The sequence below is a fragment of the Sceloporus occidentalis genome, unplaced genomic scaffold (assembly GCF_023333645.1).
Source record: "Sceloporus occidentalis isolate IW3139 unplaced genomic scaffold, rSceOcc1.0.p SCAF_6, whole genome shotgun sequence".
In the NCBI taxonomy this organism is placed as follows: Eukaryota; Metazoa; Chordata; class Lepidosauria; order Squamata; family Phrynosomatidae; genus Sceloporus; species Sceloporus occidentalis.
In genome coordinates this window covers 118,363,410-118,386,772 of record NW_028316986.1, presented here as the reverse complement: position 1 = coordinate 118,386,772, position 23,363 = coordinate 118,363,410, and the positions used below count along the sequence as shown (strand labels likewise).

General features: G+C 38.2%; 1 protein-coding gene across 4 annotated transcripts in view; it reads right to left on the bottom strand.

Moving 5' to 3' along the window:
* Positions 1-23,363, bottom strand: part of RNGTT (RNA guanylyltransferase and 5'-phosphatase) — a 200,984-nt gene that overhangs the window by 69,337 nt on the left and 108,284 nt on the right. For all 4 annotated transcript variants that reach the window (XM_089530762.1, XM_089530763.1, XM_089530764.1 and 1 more), the window contains one exon: positions 5,802-5,870. In XM_089530762.1, the coding sequence (XP_089386888.1) occupies positions 5,802-5,870 (69 nt within the window). The remainder of the gene's footprint in view (positions 1-5,801; positions 5,871-23,363) is intronic.

Below are 23,363 nucleotides of genomic sequence, written 5' to 3'. Positions count from 1 at the left end.
AGGCCTGGCCTGAAGACAAAGAGCCCTCCTCCTGACCACCATCTTGAGGGGGGAGAGGCCTGGCCTGAAGACAAAGAGCCCTCCTCCTGACCACCATCTTGAGGGGGAGAGAGGCCTGGCCTGAAGACAAAGAGCCCTCCTCCTGACCACCATCTTGAGGGGGGAGAGGCCTGGCCTGAAGACAAAGAGCCCTCCTCCTGACCACCATCTTGAGGGGGGAGAGGCCTGGCCTGAAGACAAAGAGCCCTCCTCCGACCACCATCTTGAGGGGGAGAGAGGCCTGGCCTGAAGACAAAGAGCCCTCCTCCTGACCACCATCTTGAGGGGGGAGAGGCCTGGCCTGAAGACAAAGAGCCCTCCTCCGACCACCATCTTGAGGGGGAGAGAGGCCTGGCCTGAAGACAAAGAGCCCGCCTCCAACCACCATCTTGAGGGGGAGAGAGGCCTGGCCTGAAGACAAAGTGCCCTCCTCCTGACCACCATCTTGAGGGGGGAGAGGCCTGGCCTGAAGACAAAGAGCCCTCCTCCGACCACCATCTTGAGGGGGAGAGAGGCCTGGCCTGAAGACAAAGTGCCCTCCTCCTGACCACCATCTTGAGGGGGGAGAGGCCTGGCCTGAAGACAAAGAGCCCTCCTCCGACCACCATCTTGAGGGGGAGAGAGGCCTGGCCTGAAGACAAAGAGCCCTCCTCCTGACCACCATCTTGAGGGGGGAGAGGCCTGGCCTGAAGACAAAGAGCCCTCCTCCGACCACCATCTTGAGGGGGAGAGAGGCCTGGCCTGAAGACAAAGAGCCCGCCTCCAACCACCATCTTGAGGGGGAGAGAGGCCTGGCCTGAAGACAAAGAGCCCTCCTCCTGACCACCATCTTGAGGGGGAGAGAGGCCTGGCCTGAAGACAAAGAGCCCTCCTCCTGACCACCATCTTGAGGGGAGAGAGGCCTGGCCTGAAGACAAAGAGCCCTCCTCCTGACCACCATCTTTAGGGGGAGAGAGGCAGGCCAGCAACAACAGGCCTCGCCTGGAAGACAACATTATTTTTTAATTAATATCAATTATTTCTTTTTAAAATATTTTGATTGTACTTTGTAGTTGTCATTGCAATTTTTTTACTTGTACACCGCTATGATCAAAGCGGAATAGCGGTCTATAAATAAAACTTATTATTATTATTATACAATATATATATACTGTAACTATTAATCAAAGTTCAGAAACAAGTTCCAAAAGTCAAGGTTAATAGAAAAAGAGCAGGTAAATTATGCATTAAAGAGACGGCAGACAAGAGACCCTGCCACCAGATCCTTTTATCATGGTGCACTAATCCTTACGGCCTACTGGAGATCAGAAGATAAAAATCCATTTTCATTTACAGTGGGTATTCAGCATAAGATTTTCAAGCTAGATGCAGGCTGAAGTTATTTCTCCCAGTGGAACCAGGAGGAAAATGACCCCCCACCATTCCTGCAACTTCCTGTGTACTCTAAAACCTGCACCAATGGGCTGCAATACCCAATAAAATACATTTTTAGCACTGCAGAAGGCTTCAGGAGGAGAAAATGACAAAAATCCCAACACTAATGTTTGTGTGAACATGGATGTATCTTTACTGTATGAAAAACTATCAATTCAAGTGTTTGTACAATGGGGAATAGTAATATATGGTTGTTTCATCATCTTAATTTTTAAAGTGATTGGGTGGAATTATGTTGGTTCACATATATCACAACTAAAGTAGATCCTATGAATCTGTAGCTAAGTGCTGAATCAACACAAAGGTAAATTTCATTGATTCAATGGTTTGACTTTAATTAGGATTAACAATAACATTCAGGCCACTATTTTTACAAACAGTTTGTGGCAGACTTCAATAGAGGCTTAAGATTGCAAAAAAAAGAAAAGTAAGAACTGTGACTCTTCTCTATACAGTGATAGCAAGGAAAGTTATTTCCCCCGCCTCTTCCTTCCAAAACTGTTTATCAAGTTAAGTAGTAGCAAGAATTGCCCGGTTTTGTCATACAGTACATGACATGCCTTCCTGTGTGTGTGTATGTGTGTGTGCGTGTGTGTGTATTGCAGATATCTGGTTGCCTTCTTTCTTCTTTGAAATATATAATCATATTAGGAGTCATACTATTTGCATAGGACATAGCACAAGTGAAACTGACTACAGGTAATGAGTATTAACAATGGTATTAATATTAAAATAATAATAATAATAATAATAATAATAATAATAATAATAATAATAATGGGCTTCTACTTCTAATTACAGTAAGCAGAGCCAAATCTTAGCTTTGCGTATATAGCTTATAATTAACATTGTTGAATAATCTCTTGCCAAGATTACAAATTGAAGTTATTTGCAGATGATATGTTAATCTACTTACAGAATGCTTTTCTTTAAAATCATAAAGCACTAAGAAACAGAAATTATGAAATACACACCAGGCGATGGTGTAAGAAAAACTGGTTCCATGCTGTATTAGAAAATTATGAAGAAACTGTTGCAAGAGTTGTTGGACAGTGGAATTGATTACTTCTGAGTGTAATGGACTCCTTCTTTAGATGTCTTTAAAAGAGGATGGATGGGCATTTTTCAGGAATTGTGTAGTTGTATATTCTTGTATGGTAGGGGATTGGGCTAGATTGTCCAACTCTAAAATTCTGTGATTCAATGAAATAGCAATGTTCTGATACATTTTTTATTGATCAATAGGGTATGTCTCTGTCCACTGTTGTTTTATTTATTAGCTGATACAATATGAAGTGTATTTTTACAGTGCCAAAAAAATTGAAGCTAGCTGGCTTCAGTTTGAATAATGGAAATAACTAACCAGACTATTATGGAGTCCAGCTCATCCAGTTTGACAAAGGGTTCTGCAAAATGTTTGTCAGCTAAATCTAATTTCATTCCTTTGATTTCTAGTAATGTCGCTGCTCTATGGACCTCCCTGAAACCAAGATACTTGAAGTATATTTCAAATGCCATGAAGGATTTTCGTTGTAAAAGTATCAAAGGACTTGAAAGCATACTGAAATTTAACAGCTAATGAGGTCACTTTAATTTCTGGCACAGATTAATAAGAAAGGGGGGAAAGGTGCACTTTTTTAAAAAAATGACTAAAGCAGGATCTACATCATCCTTTCTACAGGATCAATTGAGTTAGTGTATCTGAGAGAATTCTTAAGTGACTGCAATGAAATAATCAAAGGTGAAAATATATAAACCTTGAAACTGGTAAGTAATGGATAAAAACTTTTCCTGAGTACTCTATAGAAATACTTCTGCTTCATCTTAATCTCTGCCTATTTGCAGTGACAAGTCATTTTGGGATAGCTTTATGAATGGAAATATGCCCTTACCTTTTCAGAGACTCAATAATTTTGCTCTCATGTGGGAGGGTAAATCAATTTTGTAGACTGCCTTGCATAAAAATCAAGTGGCCTCAGCCACCTAAAAAAATATCCTATCAAAGGCTATAATTTCCAAAGGATCTAGCCAAAATATTTTTTTTTCCTGCTCAATGTGCATTATAGTTTCCTCAGAACAGTACTGTTTACAAAGAATACAAGATTCTGGAAATAACAATTTGAACAAGCAAAAGAAAACAGAGAAGAAACACACAGATCTGAATGAGAATATATAAGTTTGCCATTTTGCTTACAGCAAAATATTACTTTAATTTAATAGTAAACAACTACAATTAAATTAGCATAATTTTTCCTTTGAGAGATTACAGATTTATAAATAATTTTTCATTCCTATTGTAGAACATTAGCATTTTGCACATGCTTTCCTATATAAGTAGTCAAAATATAAAGCTTTCGATGAAGAAAGCATGTTACTGCAGATTAGATACAAGAGAAAATATGCTGAACCCTCAAGGTTACTGATGCCTGTTCTACTCCTTTAATAAGATGCTCCAGACTTTGCCAATATGTTAGCTGCAAACAGCTAGGAAAGCAGACCAGAAATATTAACGACAGCCTGGTAATACGAGACTTTAATTAGATTTAGTGATACAGCAAGTAGGGTATGGGATAGGACAATCAAAGGAAAGGAAAACTGACATAGACGGGTACAGGAAAGATGAGCAGAACAAAGGCAAGGGGGGGTCACAAAAAAGAAGAATCAATGCCAAGGAAATAGCATCTCATTTTCTGTCCCTAGTGTGCTTATGAATATCAACCGTGTGCATATTATAGACAGGAAGGCTTTAGGGCACTTCCCTTTGTAATAGCAAGTACTCGGCATACTCTAAATGCTATTCAGAAGCAGACCTGTTAGGAATATTTTAAGTAGTATTTCATAAGGTTATTTTCTTTATCTTTGCACTGTGGGATCATTTTTGCTCGGAAGTACCATGTATATATTAAAAACGTAGCATGGCCATCCAGGTATTTACAACATCTTTCAAATAATCAGGCTCTTTACAAAATGACTAATTTTTAATATGCTGTAATACATAATGACCCCAACATATTAGATATCTGAGACCTTGATTCTCGAGTTCTACAAAACCAAACAGTTATTAATAATAACACAACGTGTTAATAAGTTCCCACACCATTAAAGAAACCATTTACTTGCAGTCAGAGACTCTATCTAGTAATGGTCTACTTACAGGTCACAACAGAAATATTTGTTTAAATTGTAGGACAGATCAATTTATTGCTTAGTGGGCAGGGTCAACACCTATAGAGGACCAGCTGTATTCAACTTATACTACTTCACTGACAAAATACTCTTTGATCCAAGAGAGGCTTCTATCAGTGTAACAGAAAGTGATGCTAGCAAATCCTCCACACCCTGTTCAAAAGGCTCCCCAACCAGCTCAGCAAGCCAGCATGGTATTGTGACCTTGGGTAAGTCACACTCTCAGACTCAAAGGAAGGCAAAGGCAAACCTCCTCTAGAAATAACCTAGCCAGGAAAACCCTATGAGAGGATTGCCATAGGTTGCCATCAACATGCAGGCATCTAACAATTAAAGGCTGGAAGACAGAGTCTGTCTGCTGATGGAAGATTCCAGTGGATCAATAAGCATTTTGTCAACAGTGGCAACAAATGAATATAAATCATAAGTGATTCAACAGTTTTCTCCTCAAGTGTATGTACAATTTGCCATTGTACCAGAGCCCATGTGGTAAAATAGAAAACTCATTTTGCTATTACCTCCAACTCTATAACTAGTTATATACAAATCAGTCACAGGGAAAAAATACATAAAGTCCCACAATTTGAAGTTAAGTATTACTGTTGGTTCTATTTCTTTTTGTTCCATATAATTACCTGTTCTGTAGCTTTTTGTATAATCAGAAAACTAACTGTCAAATCAATACATAGGCCATTCTTTCTCCTGCTAAAACATACTGTACCACATTCAAGTGAAGAGCATCCACAAGAAAGAAATAATACATTAGCCAATAGTTATATACTCATCTAGTGCCAGGTTTTATTTAATGTTCTAAGGTAGTTAAACAAAAGGCATTAGATAAAATAACCAAAATAGAAAACATAGAGGTAATATGCTCTTTGTGGTATACATATTAAGAGGTGTGTGTGTGTGTGTTAAAATATACAAGTCCACACATAACCTGGTAAATTATTATGGAGATATGAAGGTAACAAAAGATACTGTATATTGAAGCCAACTGGTTCTTTGTAGAGCCAAGAAAGGTACTGACAATACATTAATCGCTCTTATAAATATTCTCAATGAAAAAAGTTTAAATAGCAGCAAGTTCTCAATGTGTAAAACATTACTAATGTAATTTTTAAAAGACCAAGTCAACTTACTCCTATAGGCTGAAAAATTAGTCCATCCACTTCATGACTGACTTCTTTAGCAAAATTTCCTTCAAGAAGCTGCAAGAAACAATAAATAATCATATGGCTTTACAATTCTGACATAAAATAATCATGGCATATATAAGACACAGATGTAAGCATCTAGACATTCTAATATACTGTTTAATGGAAAATATTTCCTTCCCATGTTTATTATTTCACTTAATACAGTGGGGCCTTGGTATCCACTGGGGTTTAGTTTCAAAAAACCCTTGGATGCTCAAGTGCCATTACATACGATGGCGTGGTAAAATTGTGTCTCTTATGTAAAATGGCAAGATCAAGGTTTGCATTTTAGAATTTATTTTTTAAAATATTTTCAAGATGTGGATGGCTAAATCCATGGAGAAAAAAATCTATGGATACCAAGGACTGACTGTACCAATTATCTATGTAATCATTTTTTAAAAAGCAGATGACTTAAAAGAGAAAATACACTGAAACACAGCCACTTCACTAAGTTTTAGAAGTCTACAAATTGAAAATTGCACCACCCAAGATATGGGACTAATTCAGGTCTCTCTTTGACTTTAGCTCCGAGACACCAAAATATGCAGATGGTGTCCCCCTACAAATCTAGTAATATATTTTGCTGTGGTAGATGTACAGCAGTCAGATCATAGCTCCAACATGGGCTGCATTATTTCTGAACTCTTCCATTAAGCCATATGATCCTATTAACGTGTAATGATAAATAATGGTTTCTCACTATGAAAACAAACCTATGTGAATTTTCAGCAGAAGCTCTATCCTCAATCCCTTCTTCTCACTATTGCTATAAAGAGTTGTTTGTTTCTGAAATCAATTAAGTTTTGCATTACACCTGGACTCCAAATTGCCATCTTAACAATGATTAACTGAAGTATGCTAACTTGAAAAATTTGAAGTTTTAAGTTGGTCTGACAACCGTGGTTAGAGATTAATCATTATTTTTCTCAAAGTATTGAAAATACCACAAACTGCTACAATGTGGTGACTCTAAATATGAAGCAGAATATTCATCCAAGAAGACTGTACAATCCCACAGAATATCTAGACTTACTCTTGCAACAATAAACCACTGTTCATCATTATGTCTGAATGCAGCCAATGTGATGTTCTCTCTAATATCACACTTTCCTCCCACCTTTTCTCACCAGTGTCTCTTCCTGACATTTTATGGAAATCTAAAATATTTACTTGTATGAGAAAATCTAATATTTGAAAACAATAGTCTTCTCTGGCGAACATCGTTTTCATTTTTTTAGGATTTTTTAAAAATATAAACAGGTCACTGGAGATAAAATTATTTCACTGCAATTTATGAGAATAATAGCAACTGTAAAGAGCTACTTTAAAATGGAGCTTAGTAGTACTTCCTTTTCAAAAAGAACCCAAACTACTGTATTTATTCATTCAAAGATGGTAAATACCCATATTCTGAACACTCAAGATACTTATTAATAATAGCAAACTCCCAGAAATTCACAGATCAAAATCCCAAAATAAAACTATAAAGCATAACTGACTAAGCAGATTACTAATTTAAAAGAACCTCAAATCACAAATCACTTTTATCTATATCCATAGCTATTCACACTGAGGTAAACAGCCATTTAGCCATTGAGGCCAACTATCCAGACACTGCATTTTTCCCTCCAGCTATCTGAACATTTATCAGAACTATACAAGCTTTTGAATTAACTTTATGAATGGGAGACCAAAGAGAATACAGTGGGCCCTCCTTATACACGGATTTCCCATCCACAAGTCCATATTGTCCCACCCTTGGGGACAAAAGTCCCTTTCCCCTGTCCCTCCTCTTTTCTTCCTTCCCACTCTCCTGTAGGCAGCACACTACAGAATGAACTTCAAATGCTGCCAGTGCATTTCAAGGTAAGAGAGGAAAGGCTAATTTAGCGGTATCATTCCTGAAGTTCTCATAAATCCTGGCTGATCCCCCAAAGCAGCCCCTATTATTCCAAATACTTTTCTCTCCCCTAAAGAGCCTTCCAGTCTAGATGGCAGCAGCAACAGTGGTCTGCTTGGGAAGAGGGAGATTTTCCTCCGACTCTTGCAATTATTCAGGCACAGTGTGATACACAAAGTTTGGAGGAACATCTGATAACAGGGAGTTCCACTAAGGACTGCTTTTTATATATAGCAAATCCTCTGGAGAACTTCATCTTGATGTGCTCACTATGCATTGATGAGACAGAAGAATATTCCCTCTCCCCTTTCCTTTCTTTTCCTTTCCTTTCCTCACACTCACCACTTTCCTGTTCAATCAATAAAGGCTTTAAGGAAAGGATAAAGAAACTGGTATCTTTCAGGCATTATGGACTACAATCCCCCATTAATCACCTTCTTCTCAGTTTGAGAACTTCCAATACAGTTAAGGAAATTCTATGTCAATTTTGTAGATAAACACTGATTATCAATGGTAATCCTAGGAGTTAACCACTGGTGGCACAGGGGATTTATTTATTTATTTATTTATTTATTTATTTATTTAGGTATTTATATCCCACCCTTCAGCCCTAATGGCTCTCAGGGCGGCTTACATTTATTATTTTTTAACCAGACAGTTCCCTGCCTGCAGGCTTACAATCTAAAAGACACGACACAAAGCAGAAGGGAATGGTGAGGGGGGGGGGGGGGATGGGACCAGGTCCAGCATTCTTCTCTCCCTCTGAGGCCGGGACCAAGGCAGATGGACTGGAGGGAGGACTCTGCTTCTTCCAGGCAGGCCTGGTGGAGCTAGCCTGCCTCTCTCTCCCTCAAGATGCCAATACTGCGGCCAAAACATTGTGAGTTCAGTCCTGCAGGGCTCCAAGCCGATTAAGCTTTGCATCCTTCCTGTAGGTTGGTAAAATGAGTACTCAGCTTTTGGGAGGCAATTGGCCAACACAATGTAAACTGCTTAGAGAGTGCCTAGCACTATAAATCGGTATAGAAATGTAACTGCTATTGCTAATAAATGAGCATGCTCTTTGTTGTCTCTTGTACTGACTTTCAGTGCTGCGGGTTAGTGAAAAAATCTTCTATTTTATGTATAATTTTTCACTTTTCTAAAGGCTCACACCAGGATTTCTCGGTGCCTTTCATCTTGTCTTACACAAGACAAAAATCAGTATGCTACTTGCTCAACTGTCTTTATTTTATTTTGGACAGACTGTAGTAAGTTAAAATATTTTTCCCCTCCCCAAACTTGCAATTAGGGATCTACCTAGTTGCCTGTGGTGAATAAAATTGCTTCCAGCCAACCATGGTTGACTTACATATTTGAAGTGCTTGTTCACTCATTTCTGACAAAAGAAGGGGCAGTTAGCACCATGGGGCTCCACCAACATGCCATCAGCTTGACATACTGTAGGTCATACCCTCACTCTTATTGCAAATATACATTGGATAATGGAGTGCAGCAAATAATTTCAGAAGAAAATCAGTCTGTGCTTTATAGATTATAGAAAAGCCTTTGATTGTGTAGATTATGGAAAGCCATGATCATAAAAACTATAGATCACTCTCAAAGAAATGGGTGTGCCAAACCATTCATCTGTCCCAACGCTTAACCTATACTCAGGGCAAGAGGCTACTATCAGCATACAATATGGGAAAAACTAAATGTTTTCCAGTCAGCAAGGAAGTCAGGCACAGCTGCATTATAACCCCCTGTGTATACTGTATGCTGAACAGCTGCATTAGACTCAGGGAAAGGAGGCATGAAAATTGGTAAGAAGGAAAAACCAAAATTTAAGATATGCAGACACCATACTATAGCAGAAAATAGCAAAGACTTGAAACAATTACTGAAGAAAGTCAAGGAATAAAGTGCAAAAGTGGGTTTACAGCTGAAGATTAAGAAAATAAAAATAAATGACCACTGATCATTTTCATAACTTTAAAGCAGATTATGAAGACTTTGAAATAGTCCAAAGATTTTCTATCCCTTGGCTCAGCCATTAAAATGGAGACTACAGTCAAGAAATCAGAAGAAAATTAGGACTTGCAAGGGCAGCTATGAACAAACTTTCACAAGATTTTCAAGTGTAGATATATAATTGAACAGTAAAGTCAGAATTATTCATGGCATCACATTTCCAATTTCTATGAAATCCCCTGGGTAACCTTGGGCAAGTCACATGCTCTCAGCCTCTGGGAAAGACAATGCCAAACCTCCTCTGAATAAATCTTGTAAAGAAAACCCTATGATATGGTTGCCTTAGGGTCACCATAAGTCAGAAACGACTTGAAAACACACAAGAACAACAAAAGAGGGGTTGTGAAAGTTGAACAATGAAGAAAGCAGACAGAAAGAAAATCAATTAATTTGTAATGCTAAAAAGAAGAATAAAGAAGAATACTACAGCAAATCAAGCCTGAACTCTCCCTAGGAGCCAACGTGGCTAAACTGAGGCCCATTACAGACTGCCGAGAAGCGGCGGTCTGCCGCCGCCGCCGGTTGCAGCATCCGGGAACCGCAGCAGCCAAATGGTGCGGTTCCCGGACGCTGCAGAGAAGGAACGCGAAAATCGCGCTCCTTCCTGGGTCCCAGAAGAGATGCCACGAGGCTAGTCGCGCACTCACGGCGTCACTTCTGGGGCACGATGTGCGGACGCAGAGCATCCGCTACGTCAAGATGGCGGCGGCCGTGTGGAATGGCTGCCGCCATTTGTTACGGACTCAGTCCGTGGTAGGGTTAGGGGCATCTGGAAGAGACGCCCCTTTCTAATCCTAGCACGGACTGAGTCCGTTCTAGTGTGCCCATGTGTAACAGGCCTGAGATTGTCAAACTTTGAACATACAATTAGAAAGACTCAACAATAATGCTCAGTAAGGTAGAAGGCAGTAGGGACGCCTAATTACAGATGAATACAGTCAATCACACAGCTATAGCCTTGAGTTCACAAGATCTGAGCAGGGCAGCTGATGACCTGGGACCTTGGCAGTCTCTCATTCATAGGGTTGCCATAAATTGAAGATGACTTGACAGCAGTTAACAAACCCTGGATTTGATTTATCTGAACTAAAAGTGGTGCTTTAATGTTGGACATTTTTCCACCTTCCTTGTTTTGGTCAGCTCAGACTAGAAAGTTTGGAATATTACTTTGTACAAGAAAATGATTAAGTTGGTGAAGGTTATAGTTTGGGGCGAGGGAGGCATTACAATTATAGTTATTATCTGTAGTATTCATTTTGTTTTAAAACCTGAATGCCACAAGCTGATGGCCCACAGGACAAAACACAGCCCTCTGGTCCAGCTCATTGTTCTGTAAACACCCACAATGGTGCATAATGTACCAGCATGAAGAAATACTTGAACCATACAATATTTTTCCAACACCTCTTTAGTCAGGTGAATATCCTACTGTGTTTTGGTTCCACTCCCACAATTATGCAATTGCTAATATACCTGTGGTTTGATATTAATTCCATTGTATATCTGAAGAAGGGGACTGAAATCCATGAATGCTCATGCTAAATTAGCTAGTCTTAACATTGCTGCTGGATTCCTCTTTTCCTCCCTTCTTTTTTTATGTTGCAACAGGCTAATAGAGCTATCTCTTTGAACACTCTCAACACCTCGCCATCTGAGAAGTACACGTAATTCTTCATAAATGTTCATTTAAGCTCCTTGGTTTACCAGAAACTGGAAGCCACATAAACGGGATGATAGCTAGAACGCAGGGAGAGGGATATCTGGAGGAAAATCAAACAGTAATAAGGGCCCAGGATTTTCTCCCCAACCTGAGAAGCTTGATAAAAACTTATAATAAATAAAATAATAACAGGCACAGTATTTCATTGCCTGTTTCCATCCAAAAGACATAAAAATGAACGCAACATGTGGAGCAACTGCAGCATGCTGCTTAGTTATCCCAGCTATGGGAACAAAGTTGAGTAAAACAGCTGTCCTGTCTTTCTTTCTATGCAGGGAAGTGAGAATGGGGAGATAATGACTTGCATTCCAGGGAGTTCCTGGCTGAGATTAGATCTGAACTGGATTTACTGCTACAATTCACCAACTTGCAATACTATCTATAGCCATCCTGTCCAATCATTGGGTCAGACTGGTGGTTGGGAAGAAGGAAAGTTCATAGCACAAATGATAGCACAGTGTTTTATCACTAACTATAAATTATGCACAAAATTGATTTTTGTTTCCTTTTTTTTAAAAAAAACAGTATGTATGGTAATGCTGCTCACTAATAGCATCAGCTCACTAATGACTATCCATGATTCATTTGTAGCATTCCAAACCTGATTAATGTCAGGTCAAGTTTAACATATGACAAAGTTTATTAGTAATGCTCTGCTATCCCACAGCTTGTCAGTCTTTCACAGCGAGTGCCATCTGCTACGTGAGGGAATAACAGTCAGAGCACTGGTAACTCTAGAATTACTGCAAGTCACTACAGCATGCTTTCAAAGTTGTACAGGTCAATAAACTGATACGGTTTGACAGTGTTACAAAACAAGTACTACAAATTGTTTGGTTACTTTAAAGGCTATTCATGTTACTATAGGTTATTTTGGTTTCATGGGCAATAACAATCTTGCAATATTAAAAAGATCAGTTTCATGCAATTCAACATCCTTGTACTAGGATACTGATTCATGTACAGAGGGAGCTTTCACAATAAACAATTAATTCTAAATTGGAAAGCTATAATTCAAGTCACGAATTGTAAATAGGGCAATATTCCCCATGGCTGAGTTTGCCCCAAAGCAAGATGCTCCATACACTATTTCCAGATGGACACTGCAGGCTTTGTGTCTACATGGCAAAAGGTTTTGCAATAACCTTGGTGATATCCTTGCTAAATGTCCTTATAAACAGGACATTTTTCAAATGCTTAACACTTCTCCATGAACTTTGCAAATTATCCTCTAACAGTACAGTGAGGTAATATTTATTCACAAGTAAGCCACATGGCATGAATTGGGCTTAACTCCAGGTAGGAGGTTATTTGTCTGCAGGCTAGTGAAACCCATGATTTTCTATCACACACATATCTTCAACTGTAATCCAGGAAAAAGAAACTAAATTCACATGCTATATCCAAATCCCATAGAAAATACTGGTTGATATTAAGAGAACTTAATGATATTTAATATCCAGAAACGTATTCGACAGAACATCCACATCTCTAGACTCAGCATTGTTAAATCCTTGTCATTAATTCCCCAAGATGATTCCAAGTGTCACTTGAATAATAAAAACAAACATGTTCGAGAAGATTTTCTGTATGATCTTGGAGAACACTTCAGGAAGTAAGATCCTTAAGACATGAAGGACCATTTTGAAGAAAGTATATTTCAAGATTTAATTTTTGTGCCATCTATGCATTATCAGCTAATAATAGATATTGGCTGTATTCACACAAAACACAAAACCACAAATTAGCATTATAAACAGGAGCAATCCTTGTCCGTTCAGACACTGCCTTCCTGCCCAAATGCTGTAAGCTTTTACTGCAACTTTAGATTAACCATGAATTGTTGTGACATCCAAGACTGTCACGACATCCAAATCTATTTATGTAAACTTAATTTAATGTCATCTTTAAAGGTAAAACCTCATCAGCTTAGACAAACTATGGCTGTTCTTCCCTGCTACTGGTTTTAAAATAATTATTGTGGAGAAAGAATGGGTGCATGTGAGCTTACGTCTTCTTGTAGGTCACTCTCACAATGCTACTGTAAAAAGCAAATGTCACATAACAGTGAGGAATGAACAGTGGTTGCCCAGGGGTCTGTGCAGGCAGCCTCACCTGCAGACATCAGGGGTTGAATTTGGTATAGATGCAGAGTGTGGAGTGTACCACTGAGCTCTGGTTCATCTTTTTTTGTACAATGATGATTTACAATGTATTTTTAATTAATTTAATACTCTCCCTTTCTTCCAGCATGGGACTCAAAGCAGAAGAAGACCAGTTTAGGGTAATAATGTGTGCTATGTACAAAAAGCTATGCACATTTTCAAATCCTTTGGTTTTACTGAGGAGAACAAATATATAAAAGGCACTGGCCAAGTTCATAACCCAACAGAATGTGACATGTAAGAGGTACTGTTTTTACAGAGTTCAAAATTCTGTATAATCAATGCAATCTCAGGCCTTTAAGAGGTCGCATAAAAGTTTTAATTTTGGAGACAGAAAAGGAAGAGGCAGGCATCTGGAACACAAGGATTTTCAAGAAAGCTCAATATGCAAGGAGATGTAATCCTTAACACTACAAACAGAAATGGCAAGACCTCCTGAGATGGTTAAATATCAGATCAACAATCAGGAACTGACAGAAAGAAAGGCTAGAGAAGCAGTTGCAGCTGAAAACATCCAGAAAAAAAGTTATCATTGGAAACTTTCAAAGGAAGGGCACAGAGTAAATCCTAGTAAAATTCAGGAACATCATGGGAAAGACCACTGTCAGAATGTGCTTTATTCTGTCATAGTAATGTTGTTGGGTTTTTGTAATATATGCCATGTTTAATTATTGAGGTATATAAAAGAGTTATTTATAGGTTATGGGTTTATTAGAAAATGTTGATAGTGATGGGAAGTATAGTACTTGGTGGCAGATCAGAAGAACGTTTGTGGTCTGAAGCTGGAACGTGCAGAAAATTTCTCAGAGTCTGTTGGAGGGAAACAGAAAGAAGAGATGAAAATTGACTGAGATTGGGGGTTGGGTGAGTAAGGGGGCATGGAAGAAAGGGTTGGTATGTTTTAATTATGAAGAGGAAGCCCACAAAAAGTTGGGGCGAGACATTGTTAATTTCTTGCCAGTATGGGAGAGTGATGCCACTCTGTCTGCAGAAGTCTTCCTGTTAATCCCTGAGGTTTTTCTGGAATAAAGTTTTTATTGTTTGTAACACAAAAGACTTGTTCATTGAGCTCCTGAGAAAAATAACAGTTCTTGACAACTACAAACTAAAGCAGAATGCAGGACAGGAAAAGAGCCCCATGTCATAAAGGCAAGGAACAAAGACATTCTGCAAATTTCTTGTCCTGTAACTGTAAAAATAAAATCCACAATATCAGGGGAATGAAAAAATAGTGTAGGTTACTATTAAATACAGAACTACTAGTGAAACTGAATTATTAAAACAGAAAGCATGGATTCTAGACTTATCCAGAGCCCCCATGTGCCAACAATGTGGTAAGTGCAAGAGTGTGAGGTGTTGCCATCTTATCCTTAATGATGTGGCTTTTCCTCAGGGAATTTCATACCCAGTACAGGCTTCCTGTTGTTACAACTACCGGACATCTTCCTTGACTTTGGGTGTCCATGCTTTTCCTCCATGGCCCTAGACGAAACTGTAGCTTGAGCCGCCATGGACCCAAAAACGGGCAGGCCATGTAGGCAGCACTTGAAAATAGAGATCAATCAGTTAATTTAAGAATCACAGTCAGGAAAAGATTCACACCTTCACAATGGCAGGAAGGCTAGGTAATTTATGACCCAGGATGTATTCAGTCCTAGCCGGAGAAGACCCATTGCCACCTCTGGATACTATCTGTATCAAGTGATCTTTACCATGCAAATTCAGCATCTTTGAAGTGTAGTAAACAACCTTTGTCTGAGGCTATTTTTGGCACATATAAGGACCCCAAATTCCTTTGTTATGTGTGCTGGCCAATAATCCATGGTGACTCTATGTCACTCTGAATTTTGACTTAGCTCTGACTCATAGCCAATCCCTGTCCCACCACATGGCCAAATCCAATGTTTCAATTGGATCATCTGGAGCCACCACATCTTTGGTAATTATCACTGTTAGAAACCCTCTTGTCTATCCCAACGCTAACTCCTTTATTCTGTGCACTATGTTGTGTCTTTTCCCTCTAGCTTTTCTCTAGCTTCTCATCCTTCCTTTCACCACTGTCTGACAATTACTAACCTAAGAAGAGCTTTGAAAACTTGAAACACGTATTTTGTGCATTTTCATCAACCCAATAATGGTACTACTGTTTTGCAGATTTTGGGTGTTATTGTAAATTGCTAACATAGTTTACAATGGCCTGTTACAGACAGGCCAAAATAAAGCTGCTTCGAGTCACTTTGGAGGTATGGTATTTCAATGATGCATGAGTCCTAAGAGTCCAAAAGCCACACCAAAGCTGCACTCCAGTCCTTAGGACTGGAGCGTGGCTTTGGTGTGGCTTTTGGACTCTTAGGGTGCATGCATCATTGAAATACCATACCTCCAAAGTGACTCGAAGCAGCTTTATTTTGGCCTGTCTGTAACAGGCCAAAGCAATTGATTCAAAAGGCTTCCTTACTTTCTCAAGCAAGGCCCCTCTGATGCAAGTTTTTGTTAATGCTATATATTCAAAAATGATATACATATAAAATTGTATTTGGTTCCCATGCTATATCATTCCATCCATGACTGTATCAAAGAGAAAATCAGCTCACAAATTATGTTTGGGGGGAAATTACTTTAGGATATGCTAATTTTGGATGTTTTCCAGACATGTCCTTGAGATGATCACTATCTATTGGAACACTGTTCTGCATTATTTTATTTTATTATTATTTTATTATTATTTATTTTATAATTATTTTATTATTATTATTATTATTATTTAAGATGTTTCTTAATGCCATGTAAATTTTGTCTATTAATTCACTGGTGTCCAGTAGCTAAACTCAGTATATTTTGGTGCTCCTTTAAAACCAGGTGGGGTCTTTAATGAAATGACTGAAACATGATTCAGGCGGGGTGCAGACCGCCCCAAAAGGGTGGTCTGCGGGAGCCTTGTTTTGCCGCGCGAGGAAGCCACAGCAGACAAACCGTGCAGCAAAAAGTGGGTTCTTTCTGCAGCGCCCTTGTGACACCGCAGTGCGCCAATGGCGCACTCGTGATGTCACAAGGGGGTGGGATGTGCGGACGCTAAGCGTTCATTGCGTCAAAAAGGTGGCGCCCGTGTGTACATTTTGACATCCTTGTCACGTGCTAGGGGTGAGGCACGTATGGGTGGTGCGCCCTCGGCCAACTCCTAGCACGTGACGAGGGCGCCCTATAGGCCCGTTTGTCCAGGGCCTCAGATATCTCAAGACAGTTTGGCTAAAACCCATGAAATCTCCTATTTGTGGCAAAGAGAGAACCAACCAGGAGGATGATAATTTTGTCCTCTATGATCCATTGGTGGCAAGCCCACAGGTTTTATTATTTAGGCATATACAGCACTGCTATTATAAGAATATAATCTTGTCTTGACACACACAGCTTTAGGAACAGTAATAACAGATAAAATCTGAATATTGATCTGAGAGAATGTAAGAGAAATGAACATAGATAGATTTTTTTTAAAAAAGTACACTATACATCCATAGTATTAAACAACTTATAAGATTTTTAAAAATGGAAATGGTATACAATATGATAAATGCTAGTGATGCAAAAGCTTAGTTGTAAATTGTTTTATATAAAGAAGCTGTATTTAAAGTGACCTTCTGAAATGACCTTTATAACACTGTAGGTTATTTAAATGATAGGGTTTCAAGTAAATATAATAATTAATTTATTGATTTTGCTAACATTTCTATTTTGAAAACAACCACTACACTTTATTATGCATATTCTGTAAAATTAGAAATAGAATAATTATTATGAAATTGGGGTGTGTGTGTGTGTGTTCTGTGGGGAAATAATCTCTATAAAAATAGCTTTGTTTAAAAATTGATATTATTTATCATTTTCTGGAACAATGTATTGAGAAGCTATTTATTGTGACTTAAATGGTATTACAATTGTAAGTGCAATCATGCACATATGTATTATGCATTATGTATCATGTCTGTAGATCTGTAGCTGCAAAATAAAAAACATTTCTCATCCCAAAAATCATGAGAATCTTGAACTAAATGCAGAAGTTTTCTTCCAAAACTATACAAAGGCAGAAGCTTCTATTTCGTCATGCGCGGTGTCACAAGGGCGCTGCAGAAAGAACCCACTTTTTGCTGCGTGGTTTGTCTGCTGTGGCTTCCTCGCGCAGCAAAACAAGGCTCCGGCAGACCACCCTTTTGGGGCGGTCTGTACCCCGCCTGAATCATGTTTCAGTCATTTCATTAAAGACCCCACCTGGTTTTAAAGGAGCACCAAAATATACTGAGTTTAGCTACTGGACACCAATGAATTAATAGACAAAATTTACATGTCATTAAGAAACATCTTAAATAATAATAATAATAATAATAATAATAATAATAATAATATAATTATAAAATAAATAATAATAAAATAATAATAAAATAAAATAATGCAGAACAGTGTTCCAATAGATAGTGATCATCTCAAGGACATGTCCGGAAAACATCCAAAATTAGCATATCCTAAAGTAATTTCCCCCCAAACATAATTTGTGAGCTGATTTTCTCTTTGATACAGTCATGGATGGAATGATATAGCATGGGAACTATACAAAGGCAGAAGCTTCTAATGATATTGAAATATCATTAGAAATGTTTTTCTAGTATACTCTCAATTACTTCCAGATTTACAAGTTAAAACTGATTATATCCAGCTACAGTATATTGACATATAAAGAGAATAAATGTTATAAATTATATAAATAGGAATCTTTTACTAGTTCCCTCACTTTCTGGGTTTTTGTCTCATTAAATTAAAGAAAAAATTATTTGTTCTTATTTTACAGTCACCTCTCTGTAATAATAATAATAATTTGTTTTATTTATATACCGCTATTCCAAAGATCATAGCGGTAAACAGCAAGTAAGCTAATTAGCAAGTAAGCTAATTTGCCCCCAACAGTCTGGGTACTCATTTTAGCGACCTCGGAAGGATGCAAGCCTGAGTCGAGCTTGGGCCCTTTTGCTGGTCTTGAACTCACAACCTTGTGGTTTTGAGTGAATGGCTGCAGTACAGGCATTTAACCACTGCGCCACCAGGGCTGTATCCATGGATTCTTTATCCATGGCTTGAAAAAGCAATGATTTTGCCATTTTATATAAGGGACACCATTTTATTATGCCATTGTATTTAATGGGACTTGAGCATCCAACAGTTTTTGGTATCCACAGGGCAAGGGGGCGGTCCTGCAACCAAACTTCAGCAGATACCAAGGGCCCACTGTACTTTCTTATGCTGGTTTAATTTACACAAAAATGCTATTTTGAAATGTAAAGTTTAGTTTACATCAGAGATAAAGAAATGCTTACCTGATACCATGCAAAGAGTTAGCTGCCTTGCAAAGGGAATGATAACCTGGCTTAAAACCAGCAAAATCTTTTCTTGATAGATAAATATTGATTTGGTGAAAATATATAGCTATCCAATTTCCTAGCCATGGTTTGAAAATCAAAGATATTCTACGAGACTGAAATGGGTTCTTCTTATATTCACTCTCCTCATCATTTTCATTTTTTGAGATAACTATAGGACCTTATTGTATTTACTACTCACTGCTGAAGCTGTATAAACAAAGACTTATTACAGCCTAATCCCAACAAGAGACCCAATGTGGTGCAGTAGTTTTGAGCATTGGACTCTGGAAACCAAGGCTCAAATCCCCATTCAACCATGGAAACCCACTAGGTTAACTTGAACAAGTCACACTCTTGCCGTCTCAGAGGGAGACAAAGGCAAACTTCTCTTAACATATCTTGCCAAAAATACCACATGATAGGTTTGCCTTAGGATTGCCATAATTTGAGAACAATTTGAAGGCATATAACAACAGTCCTAACCAAATACTAATATTGAGGGAATAGGAAAAGAAAAGAAATTTATAGCCATATCCCTGTTCAAAAGCAGAATGAGAGGTTAGCACTTACTGTGAATGATCATTGTAGGATGGCTGAAGGAGCAGTTCACTACTAGCTCTCTTCCTCTTTTTAAATTCCTTTTTCTAAAGCTAAATCCTCTTCTTACCATATACCGTATATACTCAACTATAAGTCGCCGTCATGTCTAAGTCAAGGGCAGGTTTGGGGGGCAAAATTATGGATTTAGATATGACTCGTGGATGAGTCGAGAGTAAGACCAAAGAGTATGTAAAACAGGATGGTGCAAAAGATGAAGCAAAGGAAAACATTGCCAGAAAACGTAGAAAATTCCAGCAGGCATAACTGTTTGTGCTCATACTAAAGGCTTCATGAACGAGAGAATATAAAGAGGGTGTGAGTGCTTCCAGGACAGATGACATCTTGCCTTTCACCAGGGGATAGTTCCTATTTTTAATAAGACTTAAAGTACAGTACAGTGCTTACATTGACCCATGGATATGTCGACTCAGGTTTTTGGGGTCAATTTTTGGATTAAAATTTCTAGACTTATACATGAGTATATACAGTAAATTGTGTAATATTCACTTTTACTTTGCCAAAGAATAGCCATATTTTATATTTAACTTTAGAGAAAATCTGTTGGACTTTATCGCCTTCCCACTGCCATTCCCTTCTCCTTTCGTGTCTTGTCTTTTTAGATTGTAAGCCTGAGGGCAGGGAAATGTCTGATTAACCATTTGTAAGCCATTCTGAGAGCCTTCTGGCTGAAGAACAGGGTATAAATACTGTAAATAAATAAAAATAAATAAATTTAGAGAAAAGAATTTAGAACAAGGAAGAGAGCTAGTTGGGGATTGCTCATTCAGCCAGCCTCAGAATGGACTAGTAATATGAATGGCTATTAGGAAAGGAAAGAATGGATCAGAAATGGAAACTGTTAGAAGACAATGAGGAAGAAACAGTACCAGTACAGATCTTGGTGACATATAAATTGCTTCTAGCATACTGTATTTCCTCTTGGAAATACTGCTGTTGGTAATGTTAATTCTGATCAATCATGGCTGGGGGCGGGGGGGGGGGGGTCGTAATACAGATTGAAAGCACAGAACTATCTCCAATGGTATATGCATTATAGAAAAAGAAGAGTTAGTGAAAGCATCCAAGTAAAGGCGAGATTAGTAAAAAAGAATTAATAGCAAAGCCAGAAGTGTAAATTTCCTTTAAAGATACTGGACAAAATGAAAGAAATAAGACATACTGAAAAAGAGAAGGCAAAAGAAAGAAAGTGGGAGAAGATGATGACAAATGGGGCAAAAAACAAGAAGGAACAGATGGAGCTGGGAGAAGGGCAGGCAGAATAATAATGCAAGCTCTGGCAGGAAACACAGGGCTGATATAGGTGAGGTGATTCAGTCTTTCCTGAAGGCACGAAAAATGAAAACAAAACTGAAAATAAAACAAAGAAAGGAGGTCATGATTTTGGCAAAAGAATAGCTCCAGATGGTGTCAATTGTTTCTCCACCCAAGCTATGGAACTCAGTGGCTTCTGCCAATACACACAAACCTCCTTGCCTCTTACTGTGTAATTTTACTTCTATTCTCTGTGCACCTTTTCAGTTTATATTGATACATGGCTGAATCCCCCAAAGTAGTTCTCCATCCTCTATTAATTACAGTTTATTCAAATGTATGGCTCTGGATCATCATCACTTAAAAACTGCCCCATGCTGCTGAGATAAAGAATTTGAGGGCAACACAATATTAAATGTGGCATAGTATAAAAATAATTTTTTAAACTTCAGAAAATGACAGCTGTATAAACATTAAATGAAGTCTGGAAAATTCAAAAACCAGGAAGCATGTGCTATCAAAATGCATATTTGTCTCAGGATTTAAAGAAAGTATCATGCTGTTTTATGATTTACTCTTTGAGACAGAATTTGCTCATTCCCATTTATCTCCTGCAAGGACCAGCTGTCATGTTTTCAGGTAACATTCTTAGATGTGACACATCACTGCTATACTGTATGATGGTATTTGAAAAAAGGTTGCAAAGGTTGACTTGAATGCCATTATTTAACTTTCACACAACGTTAGCCACAATAATCCTCAGGTGGGACCATACTGCTGTGAAAAGACGGATGGACGCAAGACATCTTCCACTGATGTTAACTGTTTCTTTAGCCTATTAACTGTTTGTTCACAACTACAGAGAGCATTCTGATTAGATATTACTGGCATTCTCTTTCTATCTCAAGTGTGTTAATGGGGATGGATTGATATCAATTTATTTCATGACAGCTCTGCAAAAACACTTCTAAGTCTAAGCCGATTTGAGAGTAGAGCGACTGGCTCACACATGCATGAACATCACTTTATTATTTGATTCACAGCTAGTTGTTAATTGATTGCTAGCAAAGGTATCACATTCAAGGTGATGCAGCACTCCTGTCTCTTGCATTTTGATATGTAATGATTCATCCACACGTTAAAGTCGCCATATCATGCTACAGACCTGAAAGTTGTGAACCTAATATAGGTTGTGTAACTCTAATATAGAACAGCCTATATCACTGATCTTTTGTGAATTGAATTATTAGAAAGGACTTCAAACATTAAAACTTCAATTTTACTACCATCAGAATGCTCTACCTAATGCAGAGAGTATCATTATCATCACTATCACTATCATCATCATTATCGTTGTCGTCATTTCTCATGGCAGTGTACAAGTAAGGTTAATACAAACAAATTTTTGAATATACTTATCTATAAGTCTAGAAATTTTAGTCAAAAATTGATCCAGAATTGACTTGTTCACAGGTAAATGTAAGTACTGTACTTTAACTCATATTTAAAATGGAACCATCCCCTGGTGATAGGCAAGAGTGCAATATGTCCTGGAAGCATTGACCCTCCCCCTCCTGCCCCCCCCCCCCCCCCGCTTTGTTATTCATCCAGCCTTTAGTGTGAACACAAAGAGATATGCCTGCTGGAAGTTTGTAAATTTCTTGCCACTGTTTTGTTTTGCCTCTTTCTTTAGAAGCTTTGTTACATGCCCCAAAGTTTTGCCCTTGACTTATATATGGGTCATATCAAAATCCATAATTTTGGCCCCCAAACCTACCCTCGACTTATAATTGAGGTAAACTTATAGTTGTGTATATACGGTAAATCAGTTTAAAATGATGAACATAAGTTAAATAAACTAAAATCATATTAAATATAAGGAAGTTAAAATCCATTTACTGTATTTATACCCCGCTCTTCAGCCAGAAAAGCTCTCAGAACAGCTTACAGATAGTTAATTACCATATATACATGACTATAAGTCAACCTCATGTATAAGTTGAGGGCAGGTTTTGGGGCAAAATTATCTATTTTGGTATGACCCATGGATAAGTCAAGGGTAAAACCTAAGGACATGCAAGAAAGGATCTAAATGATGAAGCAAAGGAAAACAATGCCAAAGAACCTAAAAGATAAGATAAAAGAAGAATGGCATTGTTGGGACATGTAATGCAGAATTTAATTTGAAATAAGTTGCTCATTATAATTACATAATTATAATTATCAAGTGGGTAAAGAAGAGTATGTGGAATATTTGAGGGACATTAAGATTTATATCATAGATATAAACTGCTCTATTAAATTTACTGTGTTTATGGAGATTTAGAGGTTTATGCAAAAATAAATACATTGGAATATTCTTTTAAGTTAAGTGTCAAAGAGTGGAAGGGGAGGAGTCAGGTTGGGGTCCCGCACAGGAAGACGGCA